We start from the raw sequence: 16,362 nt of genomic DNA on the forward strand, positions 1-16,362 counted from the left end.
TGGGCTGGCATTCATCCAACAATAATCGAGATCCTATATCTATAAATTGTCATGCGTTGGAAATATTTTTTCCCTTCTGACATCTTGTAGTATCGATAGTGTCATACATTTTATTTGTCGTCACTAGGTGCGTTAAATGGAGAAGAGACTTCCACTTCCAAAATGCACAGCAACTTATTTGCATTACCTTGGGTATTCCTCACAACAGATGGTACAATTAAACAGGAAATACTGCCGCCATGGGAATGTAGAACATTTGAATGTAGATTGAGTGAAATAAGTGGTGGTTGTGATGGGGGGGATGGTGCAATAGGAGGAACAGATTACTGCTCACTTCCTTGATTGAAGGCCTCCTTTCTCCAGGGAGGGAGTCCCGTGATCAGAGCAATTGCAAACCCTTTAAATGCATGGTGTCGAAAAAGCCCGCAGGCAGCGTGGAATCACAACTTGCTTTTACTTTATTACCCAAGGGTCACATTTGCGCCATAATTTCAACAAAAACAGAGGTGACACACAGCGATGTTCAATACACTCATTAGGACCTGTGGCTTTTCTCCCATTGCTCCTGAACAGCTTCAATGGTGTTCGCCGTTTGTTTGCCATTGTTTGTTTTGACTGTGGATATTGATTGCAAATTACCCCAGCGTGACACAGTGACCTTCTTCATTGTCTTGTCTCTCCAACACCCCCCTCTCCCTACAGGCCCAGACGATGGGAATGATGACAGAGTACTACCACTACATCTTCACCACTCTGGTAATTTACATTGCTTGCTAATGCAAATTGAGTCACATTTTTCCCCATCTCCCCACCATTAGATTTTTTTTGATGAATGCTGCTTAATTGCCGATGGGGGTTTGGATCCGGTCCATAATACCAATTTGGTTTGACTAACTGGCAGCGTAATGGAGTCTTCAATAATTTGCCACCTGTAAACACTTCTCTCGCTCTTAAAGGCAACAGAAGTCTTTGAAAAGGTCGCACAAAGGCAACAGATTTGAAGTAGATGATGGAGAATGTTGCTTGAGAGTTTGATAGAGGAAACATATTCATGCAGATAACCTACAATAAATCTTGATGGAAGGTAGATTACTGATTAGGCCTATTGTGTAATATGTCAGATTATTTTGGACGTTATCCCCCATTGTGAGACATATTGAATGTAGAATTTGCACAAACAGTTTTCAAGGAGTGCGGCCTTGTCCTTTCCACCCTTTCGAGTGCTGTAGTCTAATGGCACCTTTTAGCCACATGTCATTTTGTTCAGAATAAGCACAGGTGTTTTCCATTTACAGTTTTTTGTTTGAGTCACACCACAATTTTGAGTAAGACTTTGGCTCAGGACACTTTGTTCAAGGGTTATACTGTATATGCACATTTTGTGTCCTCTCATCAACAAACTATTCACAGTTCCACCTTGAATATCCCCTACTGCCATATTGAATTTGGAGGACGTCAGAAACACTAACTCACAATACAGAAACACATTTCTAGGAGGCGACGACCTCCCTCGGGTGTGTTATTGTGTCCTGTGCCCAGTCTGTTCACTGCTCCCAGCAGAGTACAAGGCTGGGCAGCACAGATTTAATCTTTCTGTCTGGTGACAAAAGGACAGGGCAGGATTAATACAGTGGTCCCCATGGTGATGGTGCTGTATGTGTTCCTATTGGACAGAACTCTTTATTTCTCTCTCTCGCGCGATCTGTCTCTATCTCTCTCATGCGCTCGCAAACACGCACTCATACTGGGGATCTGGAGGATGGGGGCTAGACAGACCCTACCATGATGGACTTGGCCAGTCTGTTGTGATAATACAATATGGCATACAGGGCCATGAACGTCGCGTGTCATCTTGGCATTGTTCTGCCATGTGTCGACATTTTAACAGTGCCCAAAGCTGTCCCTGTCACACTGTATAGGTCTCAACCAAGTGGGAGAGAAACTGGTTGAGTTATTGATGGTTGAGTACTTCAAATATGATGTAAAATATACAGACACACATTTTAGTTGATCTATTTTACATTTCTCAAAACATAGGATTTATTAATGGAATGGTATGGGGCCGCTAGATCCATCTAAAGCAGTAATACACTGTCATACTGACGGTCATGCCATTTCAAAGATTATACCTGCCTGATTATACCTGAAATGATGAATACATCTATGGCATATAGGGCAACAATATTCCCCTTGATAATATTCAGTGATAACGTTCATGTTTATCATCCTGGGTGTGAGGGGAACACCAAATTATTAGAGCGTGAACAGGTAATACCAGAATGGTAGCAGGGTAATATAGCAGCAGCCTTGTCCTCTGAAATGAGGCTGTCATGGCTTCAGCCCTTTACACCCTACAGGGTTATCTCCAAGAATCTGTGCTGAGAACTTTATGTTTCTCACCTTCCTGTATCAGTGTATTGTCAGTGATATGGAGCATTTTGAAGGTACAGAGGCACAGAGTGTGTGGTACTGTAATATAGTCTAATGTTGATTGACAAATGCTGAATTTAGAGTTTTCCCAGTCAAGTAACTAAATTCAAAGTAGTTTGAATCCATTACCTGATGGTATTTTATACTTTGCAATGGTTGACATTGCCCACAACAACTCAAAATCTTCGAATGGCTGTTTGAATTGTGTGCTTGAGTTATAAAATCATTTAAGGAACTTGAATGCTTCGCAATAAATCTGGTGAACATAACCTGAAGAAAATGGTTTCCCACAAATGGCATTTAGTACGACAGGGACTTTAAAACAATTGTGCCATATGAACCCTACTGCTTGTGGAGAGAATTTTTTCTTCTTCTGTATCTGGAGGCAAGCGGTCTTTAGCGTGTGTCTTACACTCTCCCGTTCCCCCAGCACTAACACCACAGGGTGCTAATGAAATATCTATTATGTTCCTCCAAATGTCTTTTCCGAGGCCCCGTGGAACATTCCAACATGATATGTGTCGACATGTGACTTCACACTTGAGCCGGGATGGCTGCCCTAGAAATTACAGTTGCTCAGAGAAATCTGTGTTTGCTTATGGGTTGCGGAGGTACTCTAGCGGCTGCATTATTAATTGGATCCAGCAGATGAAGTGGTTCCCCTTTTAGGCGATGAACGTCGTCTGCCTCATTTACTCAGGGAATATTTAGGATAAGCCGCAGCGGCAGAACACAAGGTAAAAGGTCACGCCTTCAGGTTTTACTTCTGCACAACAACCAGCCAACACGAAGCTTTAAGACATGATAAAGGAGTCAAAGCACAGTTTTACCTGGTCCCTCTGTATCATGGTAATTCGCATTAAAGGGTTTCGTTCATACTTGCAGTTGGGGTTGTGTATAGTCATGAAGGTTCAGGTTGAATTACATTGGAGGAAGTCCATGTGAAATGCCATGTTAAGGTCAACCATTCAACATGGTTTCCACCTACCTACTGTACCATACCAAAATGCCTCTGTGAATGAGGATTAGTGAATGGCTTTAACCACACTGAGAGAGACTGACACCAATGCCTTGTGTTTGGCTTCATTGACTGAGGCACACACTACACTCAAAACACCATACCCTTATCCTCCAGACGGCTCAAAGCTCAATCCCCTCTTTCAAAAGCTCAATCCCCTCTTTCACTTTAATGCATCTCCCATTTACCACCCTCTCTATCCTCGCTTCTCTAACAGTAACAAAGAGGCCCCAATCCCAGCCGTCTGAAGCTAAACAAGATCATCTACTCTTTGTTTCACCCCCCTCTTTCTGAAGGACCTCATGGCTATCGACCTGGAGCCCTACCGTTTCTGTGGCGTCAACATGACCGGCTTCCGCATCCTCAACGTGGACAACCCTCAGGTGGCGTCCATCGTTGAGAAGTGGTCCCAAGAGAGGCAGATACCTCCCAAGCCCGACTCGGGTCTCCTGGAGGGGATCATGACGGTATGCTTTTGGTCTTCTGTTGTGGAACTCTGAGGCTGATAGTATTCTAAAATCAGCATGAAAGTCATCATATTGATATCTATATACCGTGTGTCTTTCACCAGCCCTACTCTCAACATTTTATGTCAATAACATTTTGGGGAAAAAATGCAGATAGAACATTATAGTCTCGTCTGTCGTAACAGTACTACCACTATATCTCTACTATTAGTAACAGTATTACTACTTTTACTACATACCACCAATTATGTCAATAATAATGACAATGGTGATACTTTTGGGGCATATTATCATCATAAAGTCAGATAAGAAGCGCTTGGAAGCAGGATGTTCACAGTCTACTAAATTCTGAACTAATTCATTCAATGTATTCAGGGGAGCTCCTAATCATTCTCAAATCCAATCACAATGGTCTAAATCCAATAATCACAAATCCCATCCCTGATATTCCAATGAAGCCTCCTTTTACGCTCTAACTTAATAAGCGTGCGTCACTAATGGAAGATAAAGAGTTATACATGCGCGTGGTATATTCAATATGAATATTATATTGTTGCAATCCCTCGTTGTTTGTTTATCTATTAATGGATTTGACTGGGGTTCAGATACACCCACACGGCACTCTCACAGGTCTCGTTATTTCTGTATGGAGAAGGAGGGGTTTTATGGAACGGAGTGCGCTCGCTCTGTGTAGTATGCACTTTTAATTGCTCCCAGGAACTCCGTAAGAGATAGACTCTAGGTGACACAAACATCAAGGTAGGCTGCCTTTAATTTTGTCTTACTCGCCCCGGGAAAGCTTCATATACATATTTACAAAAGGAATTGAGCTCACTTTCTCGGTCATGCAATCTGGAAAATAAGAAACGTCTGAGCGCTTTGATTTCCCTTTGTTAGCTTTTTCTCAAACACTTTTTGCTGCTACTGGTGTGAAGGGAGTGGACTCCCCTTGTCCACAGCCCGTCAGCTGAAATAATGTCCCCCTTTATTCCAGACAGATGCTGCTCTGACGTACGACGCGGTCCACATCGTGTCCGTCTCCTACCAGCACGCACCACAGATGACGGTCAACTCACTGCAGTGCCACCGCCACAAGCCATGGCGGTTCGGCGGGCGCTTCATGAACTTCATCAAAGAGGTGATGCTGAGCGTTTTGTTGTTGATGTTGATGTTGGATGTTTGATCTTGTGTGTGATATCCATATTAGGAGATTGTGGATGCCGTACTGTTTGTCTCTGAATCCATTTGACAAATGCAATTACATTTGGAGGAGAAGGAAACATTGTGTAATCATGGAACATCCATTTTTACAAACAAAAGCAATGTTATCTGGATAAATCTCTTATTCATGGATAGTGTCTCAAAGTAATGAACTACTCAAAGCTGTGTTAATGTTATCTCTCCAGCTAAATTCCCTGTATTCATAACCTATTTACAGATGGCAAAACTCACAGTGAGTCATTGTGTCCTATTTTTACTGAAAAGGGAAACTGGTGCGCCCTTCTGTGCACTGTTCACAATAAGACTGTTTGAAACAGGCAAGTCGTATAATCAGCTCTTGTTTCATTTCACAAGAGAGTGTGTGATGACTGTGACTCAGAGTAGTCAGATTAAGGCTGTAGAACATGATGCCATGGTGACACGGCGCCTAGTGTACCAAACATCACAAGGCCAGAGCCCAGAGTATAAGTGAGGGGAATGTGTTAGCTCCATAGCTTCATCAGTAGCTCCATCATCGCCAGGGGTAACAGACACATCTCTCTGAGCGCGGAGAAACAGGAGGAGGGCTCTGGTTGGGGGGGAATATCAGTCAATCATAATGATGGGCAGTTATGTGTTTTTTTCTCCCTTGTGTGGAAACAAGTGAAGGACATGGTCTTTAATTAACACTGTGGTCTGGGAGAAAATGTGTCTGAGGCGTTGGGATGTGAAATGTAATTAAAAAAGAAATGCAGCCCAGTGTGTGTGTGTGTGTGTGTGTGTGTGTGTGTGTGTGTGTGTGGCCTTGGTTTTTGTTTTTACATGTGTCCGTACTCACATGCTTCCGGCGCCGACAGAGATGGCCGCCTCGCTTCGCGTTCCTAGGAAACTATGCAGTTTTTTGTTTTTTTTACGTGTTATTTCTTACATTAGTACCCCAGGTCATCTTAGGTTTCATTACATACAGTCGAGAAGAACTACTGAATATAAGATCAGCGTCAACTCACCATCAGTACGACCAAGAATATGTTTTCCGCGACGCGGATCCTGTGTTCTGCCTTACAAACAGGACAACGGAATGGATCGCATGCAGCGACCCAAGAAAACGACTCCGAAAAAGAGGGAAACGAGGCGGTCTTCTGGTCAGACTCCGAAAAAGGGCACATCGCGCACCACTACCTAGCATTCTTCTTGCAAATGTCCAGTCTCTTGACAACAAGGTTGACGAAATCCGAGCAAGGGTGGCATTCCAGAGCGACATCAGAGACTGCTACGTTCTCTGCTTCACGGAAACATGGCTCACTGGAGAGACGCTATCCGATGCGGTGCAGCCAAAGGGTTTCTCCACGCATCGCGCCGACAGAAACAAACATCTTTCTGGTAAGAAGAGTGGCGGGGGCGTATGCCTCATGACTAACGAGACATGGTGTGATGAAGGAAACATACAGGAACTCAAATCCTTCTGTTCACCTGATTTAGAATTCCTCACAATCAAATGTAGACCGCATTATCTTCCAAGAGAATTCTCTTCGATTATAATCACAGCCGTATATATCCCCCCCAAGCAGACACATCGATGGCTCTGAACGAACTTTATTTAACTCTTTGCAAACTGGAAACCATTTATCCGGAGGCTGCGTTCATTGTAGCTGGGGATTTTAACAAAGCTAATCTGAAAACAAGACTCCCTAAATTTGATCAGCATATCGATTGCGCAACCAGGGGTGGTAAAACCTTAGATCATTGTTACTCTAACTTCCGCGACGCATATAAGGCCCTGCCCCGCCCCCCTTTCGGAAAAGCTGACCACGACTCCATTTTGCTGATCCCTGCCTACAGGCAGAAACTAAAACAAGAGGCTCCCACGCTGAGGTCTGTCCAACGCTGGTCAGACCAAGCTGACTCCACACTCCAAGACTGCTTCCATCACGTGGACTGGGACATGTTTCGTATTGCGTCAGATAAAAATATTGACGAATACGCTGATTCGGTGTGCGAGTTCATTAGAACGTGCGTCGAAGATGTCGTTCCCATAGCAAGGATAAAAATTCCCTAACCAGAAACCGTGGATTGATGGCAGCATTCGCGTGAAACTGAAAGCGCGAACCACTGCTTTTAATCAGGGCAAGGTGTCTGGTAACATGTCCGAATATAAACAATGCAGCTATTCCCTCCGCAAGGCTATTAAACAAGCTAAGCGTCAGTACAGAGACAAAGTGGAATCTCAATTCAATGGCTCAGACACAAGAGGCATGTGGCAGGGTCTACAGTCAATCACGGACTACAAGAAGAAACCCAGCCCAGTCACGGACCAGGATGTCTTGCTCCCAGGCAGACTAAATAACTTTTTGCCCGCTTTGAGGACAATACAGTGCCACTGACACGGCCTGCAACGAAAACATGTGGTCTCTCCTTCACTGCAGCCGAGGTGAGTAAGACATTTAAACGTGTTAACCCTCGCAAGGCTGCAGGCCCAGACGGCATCCCCAGCCGCGCCCAGACCAGCTGGCCGGTGTGTTTACGGACATATTCAATCAATCCCTATACCAGTCTGCTGTTCCCACATGCTTCAAGAGGGCCACCATTGTTCCTGTTCCCAAGAAAGGGTCTCGACCCCGCCCTGTGCAACTGGGTACTGGACTTCCTGACGGGCCGCCCCAGGTGGTGAGGTTAGGCAACAACATCTCCTCCCCACTGATCCTCAACACGGGGGCCCCACAAGGGTGCGGTCTGAGCCCTCTCCTGTACTCCCTGTTCACCCACGACTGCGTGGCCACGCACACCTCTAACTCAATCATCAAGTTTGAGGACGACCCAACAGTGGTAGGCTTGATTACCAACAACGACGAGACGGCCTACAGGGAGGAGGTGAGGGCCCTCGGAGTGTGGTGTCAGGAAAATAACCTCACACTCAACGTCAACAAAACTAAGGAGATGATTGTGGACTTCAGGAAACAGCAGAGGGAACACCCCCCTATCCACATCGATGGAACAGTAGTGGAGAGGGTCGCAAGTTTTAAGTTCCCACGGCATACACATCACAGACAAACTGAATTGGTCCACTCACACTGACAGCGTCGTGAAGAAGGCGCAGCAGCGCCTCTTCAACCTCAGGAGGCTGAAGAAATTCGGCTTGTCACCAAAAGCACTCACAAACTTTTACAGATGCACAATCGAGAGCATCCTGGCGGGCTGTATCACCGCCTGGTACGGCAACTGCTCCGCCCTCAACCGTAAGGCTCTCCAGAGGGTAGTGAGGTCTGCACAACGCATCACCGGGGGCAAACTACCTGCCCTCCAGGACACCTACACCACCCGATGTTACAGGAAGGCCATAAAGATCATCAAGGACATCAACCACCCGAACCACTGCCTGTTCACCCCGCTATCATCCAGAAGGCTAGGTCAGTACAGGTGCATCAAAGCTGGGACCGAGAGACTGAAAAACAGCTTCTATCTCAAGGCCATCAGACTGTTAAACAGCCACCACTAACATTGAGTGGCTGCTGCCAACACACTGTCATTGACAATGACCCAACTCCAGCCACTTTAATAATGGGAATTGATGGGAAATTATGTAAATATATCACTAGCCACTTTAAACAATGCTACCTTATATAATGTTACTTACCCTACAATATTCATCTCATATGCATACGTATATACTGTACTCTACATCATCGACTGCATCCTTATGTAATACATGTATCACTAGCCACTTTAACTATGCCACTTTGTTTACTTTGTCTACATACTCATCTTATATGTATATACTGTACTCGATACCATCTACTGTATGCTGCTCTGTACCATCACTCATTCATATATCCTTATGTACATATTCTTTATCCCCTTACACTGTGTATAAGACAGTAGTTTTGGAATTGTTAGTTAGATTACTTGTTGGTTATCACTGCATTGTCGGAACTAGAAGCACAAGCATTTCGCTACACTCGCATTAACATCAGCTAACCATGTGTATGTGACAAATACAATTTGATTTGATTTGAGTGTTAATGTGTGGTTGTGTGTATTTCTCTGCAGTCTCACTGGGAAGGCCTGACGGGGAGGCTGTCGTTCAACAGGACCAGTGGCCTCCGCACAGACTTTGACCTGGACATCATCAGCCTGAAAGAGGAGGGCCTGGAGAAGGTAACACACCTCATTCCGACCACAATGTTTACAAGTATCAAACTATCAACACTTTAAAGAAGTATAGTGTTACGTAATAGTTTAGGTTTTCACTTATGAACATGAATGGAAATGTAAAGTACACACAAAAGAAAATACAACAATAAGCCCATACCCTGGTGATTTTTACACCTACACATATTTATTTATCATCTCCACAATACACTACACTCTCTTTCTCTCTTAGGACGTAACATTTGTTTTGCATATCCCCTGTTAAATCGTCTAGAGTGAAAATCTGAAATCCATTCCAGTTTTCTTCTTTAATATGGAACAAATAATGCACAACGGTCTCCATTTGACAGTATCATTTACCTCCTAACAAGGAAGCCAATGGGCTGTTCAAACATAAGCATACGTTAATGGATCATAAAGCAAATTGGATGAGGGAAGACATTAAAGTGTTCATTGCAAGTCTCAAATGGTAATTCGAGTTGTTGCCCGAAATGCCGTTTGCTAATGAGGTGTATAAACCTCACTTTTTTTTTACCCACAAAATAAAGTCAAAAGTTGGCAATGAAGAAGGAGAATAATAACTTCCTGTGTTATTTTAAAAGGCAGAGTAGCACCCTGCGGACTATAACTGCTTTGTGGTGGTATGGGTTTGTCATGCATTATGGAAACATTAACTCGAGATAAGTGCCATTATGACTTCCTCAAGCGCTCCCGTATGGCAGAGCCTGTATGAGCCTGTATAATAGCTAGGCCATGTCAGCTCAGAGTACCACTGCAGCTCCAGGCTGGATCAACCACAATGCGCCAAACTATTTCCGAATCGCATTCTTCTGCTGTGCTGGGTCTACTGTTCTATTTGCACAGCTTTAGTGTGCTAAAACCAGCATGAAAGACATGCTATGTAGGCCTACTCTGTGCTTTTCTACATCCCTGGTCTCAAGCTTGTTACTTATCCCACAGTACTCAGTGGATTGCAGGATTTTGTCTCTTTATATCTGTGGAAATCGGCTTTTGCTAACTGTTCTAGCAAGTAAAGATGGCGACTTTTAGGCCTAATCTGTCCTAATTGAATATTAGCCCGAGTTTGAGCTCATACTGGAATTAGGAGATGTTTCCAGTCGGAGTGGAAAATCCACTGACATTAATATAAAAGTCAGAAGCTCTCTTTTCCCTGTAGTGGCACGAGTAAATAACTTTTGAATTGCTTCATTGGCTATACACATTTAATGAATTGAGTTAATTGGCCACAATTAGTAAGACTAGGCTGGCATGCAGAGTGGAAGACATGGATATTTTTTAAAGCAGCTCTTCTCTTCAGTTGGGGGGGGGGGCTGTTTCACACAAGCTGTAACTAATATGCTTTTCAAATTTGAGCATATGCTCCTCAGTGGATCAAACAGAAGGCCTTTATCAGGTGTTTTTCACACTGGCTGAGATGCAGCGCGTTTGTGTACCTTTTAAAACGGATCCACCTCGAGTGCCAGCCAGCCCTGTGAATATTAAATGGCACTTTGGTAGTTACCTATGAAGGAGAAAGAGAGGAGGATGGGAAGGAGGAGAGTAGGGAAAGCGAGTGACTGCGAAGTAGGCATGCAAAATTAGATCGTTATGGTAATGATATGTTCCAGAGTTGTCACGACAGTATGGAAGGGGCTTTTTTTTTGCCCAGAAGGCCCTACTCTAGTGCAACTCCTTGTATTTGCTCTGATCTTTTGGTATTTATCTTCGTGAGATTACTCAGAGCAGAACTTCTCTGCCAGCATTCTCAAGCTTTTATATTTCCATTGCCGACAACCCCATGCTGGGCTTTCTTTTCAAAATGAATTGTAGGATTTGTGTTTTGCCACGTTCCTAAGGGCACAAAACTGCAAAAATACCAGACCTGAAATAACCATATGATAATTACGCTAGGATGCTTATCTAGTTTGCTATTTTTAATGCTCTGGTTTCTGCATGTGTTTTAACCAGCGAAAGGAGTAGATTATGAAGCCCAAATGGAAGTCTAAATGGAAGCCATTGATCAGGAAATTATATTTGATTGCTCTCCCAATTCTTGTCCACGTTGCTCACACACACATACCACACAGAAACTAACAACCTATCTTCTTTTCCTGCATTCAGAAAAGTGCTCCAATTACCTATTGTGTGTGTTATCAGAGAAGCGTTGCAAGTGAAAAGAATGGTTTGTTGTAGGAGTTCGAAGAGGCTGTGCTCCCTCTTCATTTCAACAATTCACAAGCTATGATATTCACAAGGTATTGGTATTTTTAGAGCAAGGCCAACAGAGGAGGTGACAGGTGACAGTTTGGAGAGTCTGACATCTTTTGATACACTAAAGTTGCAGAACGCAACACAATGTTTTCGTGTTAGTCTTAGAGACTACTACTGAATTATATTGTTTAAATTCTCGACAAATTTCACATTTTTGCATATTACTTATGTTCCAAACCGTAACACCAGGATGAAGTGAAACATATCCATCATAATTCCATCATTCCCAACAGAACTATTTGATTTCTTAAGACTTCTCTCTACGACAATGTCAATTCATTTAAAACCTGCCTCCACGTCCCACCACCACCTCTCCCAATAACCTCATGGCGTATAGTGTGTCCAGAAGTGACACAGCCAATCAGCTAATGGAAATATGTCCCGGGGAGCGCTAATGCAGCAAGGCTTGTGTGATGTCAGGGTCATGAGTTGCCGCAGTAGAAAGGTGAAGTCAAACTCTTACACACTTTTCATCTTCCCACAGGTGGGGAAGTGGAGTGCGTCCGGAGGTCTCAACATCACCGAGGTGCCCAAGCGGAAAGGGATGAACATCACAGACTCTCTGGCCAACCGTTCCCTGGTCATCACCACCATCCTGGTAGGTCATCTGACTTTGATCAGCCCTTTGTGAAAGATCTCTCTCTCTCTCTCTCTCTCTCTCTCTCTCTCTCACGCTCTCTCAGATTTGAGCTTTTCTGCTTGACAAGCTACTCAAAACATTACCTTAGGAGATGGTACTTTACATATCAGTGTCTTATCATTCAATATTTTACAGGGAAACCAATTTTCCCTTGCTAGTTATGTATAATTTACATTTGGAAAAATAACATCTTTAAACATGGTCCATGTTAAAAGGTTGAAAAAACATGTTTGGCATTGAGGCCCTCTCTGCTACCACCACTCAGACCGAGAAATCAGAGATATCTGTCAAATGAATCACAATAAATGAACTGAACACCACCTGGAATTTACCTCGCCAATCTAAATCCAGCTTGGATTGTCAAGGGATGTACTGTAGAGCATCATTATGTCACATTAAGATCACCATGGGGATGTGAGGCACTTGCAGTGCAAGGAGCCCGTAGAGAAGAAGACAGGGAGCCACACTGGACCAGTCTATAAAGTATCCATTAATTACATGTTAGGAAATAAACAGGTGTTCTCTCCCACCAGCTTTCCACATTCATTTGCAGATCGTATATTGTGTATTCATACGCCTGTGAACTGGGAGGTTAGAGGGTCTTTGTGGAGCTATCACCGAGGTGCTGACAATGAACATCCCCCACGAGCTTATTCTGGACGGACACACAAGTTCTCAACAATGATAAACACTCTCATTAAGCCTCGATTGGAGCGCAAGGCTGTAATTATGACCGAGTGAGGTTTAGAAGAGATATAATCAGTGCCTTCTGGTGCCAACCATGGGGAGTTGCAACTTCAATCACAAAGACAAGAAATAGAACCATAAAACAGGTGTTGTTTAGAGCTGCAGCCAAAAATAAATACACAAAATAATAAGATTCAGGGTCAGTTTGAGCCAGATTAAGCCTATTCATGGACTAAAAAACATTGCCTATGGAAATGTCCCATTGGACATGCTTTTCAATCCAGCAGTAAGGTTTAGGTCCAAATCAGCCACTTGCATGGGATCACCTGCATCTTTTGACAGTGTATGATCGTTTATGAGTATTCTAGAAATCAACACTTTTAGATTGTAAAAGCAGTATGAGAATAGAGCACCAGCAGCACTAATATCAGTGCCTGTGTTTTTTTTTTTAATATCCATTCTGAGCTTAATGACATTGCATCAAACTGATCGCAGCGATCCGCGAATAAGACGTCTGACAGTTTTATGGCGATAACTTCTCGCATTCCACGAAGAGATTAAGATATTTAATGTGTTTCCCAGCTCTCACATTAATTGTTTTCACTCCATTGCCTGTAACTGTGTCTGCATATCTCCTTCCCCATTTTCTTATGTAAACCCATGCTGCGCTAGAGAGTGTGAAACTGGTTTAAACACTTTGATTTGAGTCCAAACCTTGGGGAATTTAAAAGAGTTGGGAAGGCTAGAAACAGATGGTAATGACATTTTTCTTCCCCCCCCTCAACACTTTTGGATCAAGATAATTGGACAACTTGAACAAAGTTTTCCACTAAGCTCTTGCTTTCTATCTAAATGCATTATTATCAAGTATTCCTTGGTTATCATTTATTTAAAGGTAACGTCCTAATTGCAAACGGCCAATTAGCTACATATTACGATTTTAACCAATTATTTACGCGACATTTTTCTGTCCCTGAGATGGTATTTTGGGTGTAGAAAAGGACACCTGTTGAGTGTCAGACTAGGATGTACTAGACCAGGGGTGTTAGACGTGTTTTGATTCTTCCATCAAGACAACATGATTTGAAACAACAGTGATTTCCATATTTTCCCACGACATTATTATAATATACATCAATCCATTCCTTTGCCACCATAAGCACAGCTAAACCCACCATTGTGACACACACGTTTTTCTGACCGAGGGGTAAACCCGTGTTATGACTGGTTATTTCCCCCTCTTTCACTGCTTTTCGAGCAGCTTTGTGTCACACAAAGACGTGGCCGATGGGAATACAAACTGCAGAGGTCACCTTTACTGTAGAATCAATTACTCTGCTTATGAATAGACTTCATTAATTGCATGTCTGACCATCGGAAGCAATGAATAAATAGCCCGTGAGGAAGTGGACAACCCATGTCTTTAAAAAAATGCAGAGTGGGATATCTATGAGCCCTATTTGGCAGACAGAAAGTGGCAGACACGAAATAAAGGGACATTTCGAGCCATCTGCCAACCTTTCTCTGAGAGTTTAACCATTGTTCATGCAGGCAATAGGCATTACCTGGAGACAGAAACATTTCAGGCATGTTACATTTCATTGAAGCATTCTATTCCTAATCAAGCTTTTCTTCAGCCTGATATTATGAGGAGCCAGGGAGAATGTTAGAGGGCAGTAAAGACCACTGGCTCTCTGACCATAAACTGTATTGCACTGTCGTATACAATGTCTACAAGAGGCAGTAGGCAGGGATGTGGGAGACGGAACGACCAGGGAAGGTTGGCTGGCTGCAGAGGCTACTTTGGAGTGCCTAGATTCACCATCTATTGTATATCAACGAGACTTCCTATTGCATGCTGTACATTTCTCAGATTGCACACCATAACCGTCACTTAAATCAGTTCGATTTTCCGGTCGACATACAGTGCATTTGGAAAATATTCAGACCCCTTGACTTTTTCCACATTTTGTTGCGTTACATCCTTATTCTAAAATTGATTAAATAGTTTTTTTCCCTAATCATGCTATACACAATACCCCATAATGACAAAGCAAAAACAGGTTTTAAAAATGTAGCAAAGTTATTAACAATAAAAAGCCCAAATAGGACATTTACGTAAGTATTCAGACCATTTCCTCAGTACTTTGTTGAAGCACCTTTGGCAGCGACTACAGCCTCGAGTCTTCTCGGGTATGATGCTACAAGCTTGGCACATCTGTATTTAGGGAGTTTCTCCGATTCTTGTCTGCAGATCCTCTCAAGCTCCGTCAGGTTTGATGGCAGCATCGCTACACAGCTATTTTCAAGTCTCTCCAAAGATGTTTGATCGGGTTCAAGTCCGGACATTCAGAGACTTGTCACGAAAGCCACTCCTGCATTGTCTTGGCTATGTACTTAGGGTCGTTGTCCTGTTGGAAGGTGAACCTTTGTCTATTCTGAGGTCTTGAGCGCTCTGGAGCAGGTTTTCATCAAGGATCTCTCTGTAGTTTGCTCCGTTCATCATTCCCTCGATCTTGACTAGTCTCCCAGTCCATGCCGCTGAAAAATGCTCCCACCACCATGCTTCCCTTTAGGGATGGTACCAGGTTTCCTCCAGACGTAAGACTTGGCATTCATGCAAGCGGGCTGTCATGAGCCTTTTACCTAGGAGTGGCCTCCATCTGGCACCTCTAGCATAAAGGCCTGATTGGTGGAGTGCTGCAGAGATGGTTGTCCTTCTGGAAGATTCTCCCATCTCCACAGAACTCTGGAGCTCATTCAGAGTGATCATCGGGTTGTTGGTCACCTCCCTGACCAAGGCCCTTCTCCCCCGATTTCTCAGTTTGACCAGGATTCATTGTGGGGTATTGAGGAGGGAAACTATTTATTTAATACATTTTAGAATAAACCTGTAACATAACACAATGTGGAAAAAGTAAGGGTCTGAATACTTTCCGAATGCACTATACATTCTGTTAATGCAAGGAAAACTATTCCGTTCATCCATATTTAAACATACAGTGCAGCTAACCACACATTGGACTGGAGTCTCCCTGTCTTATCAGCACTTATCAGTCCAAAAACGACTTATAAGCTCAGATCACTTTGCCTCAATTAGGTGCGTGTGCCGAAGAACAAATGGAAAAAGCTGACCTCAATGCTGGTTTCCATTAGATTTTTTTGTGTCTGCGCAGGAGGAGCCATATGTCATGCTTAAGAAGTCTGACAAGGCGCTGGTGGGCAACGACCGTTTCGAGGGATTCTGTATCGACCTGCTCAAGGAGCTGGCCAGTCTCCTGGGCTTCACCTACGAGATCCGCCTGGTGCCTGATGGGAAGTACGGATCGCAGGACGACAAGGGCCAGTGGAATGGCATGATCAAGGAGCTGATGGAACACGTGAGTTGGACTACCAGTTACCTTCTGACCTGTTACTATTACTGTCTTACTTTTGCTTATAGCTAGTGTTCAACATTGTAAATTATTAGATGTTTTGACTACAGATTCAATAATCTAGTCTTG

The 16,362-nt window shown here is 43.5% G+C and overlaps 1 protein-coding gene across 1 annotated transcript in view; it reads left to right on the forward strand.

The window, feature by feature from the left end:
- The window catches only part of LOC118364271 (glutamate receptor ionotropic, kainate 3-like), a 120,486-nt gene that overhangs the window by 71,647 nt on the left and 32,477 nt on the right, over window positions 1-16,362 (forward strand). Inside the window, exons 5-10 of the mRNA XM_052489374.1 lie at window positions 703-756; window positions 3,745-3,915; window positions 4,910-5,053; window positions 9,160-9,267; window positions 12,017-12,130; window positions 16,036-16,239. Of these exons, the coding sequence (XP_052345334.1) occupies window positions 703-756; window positions 3,745-3,915; window positions 4,910-5,053; window positions 9,160-9,267; window positions 12,017-12,130; window positions 16,036-16,239 (795 nt within the window). The remainder of the gene's footprint in view (window positions 1-702; window positions 757-3,744; window positions 3,916-4,909; window positions 5,054-9,159; window positions 9,268-12,016; window positions 12,131-16,035; window positions 16,240-16,362) is intronic.

The sequence above is a fragment of the Oncorhynchus keta genome, chromosome 31, assembly GCF_023373465.1.
Source record: "Oncorhynchus keta strain PuntledgeMale-10-30-2019 chromosome 31, Oket_V2, whole genome shotgun sequence".
Classification (NCBI taxonomy): domain Eukaryota; kingdom Metazoa; phylum Chordata; class Actinopteri; order Salmoniformes; family Salmonidae; genus Oncorhynchus; species Oncorhynchus keta.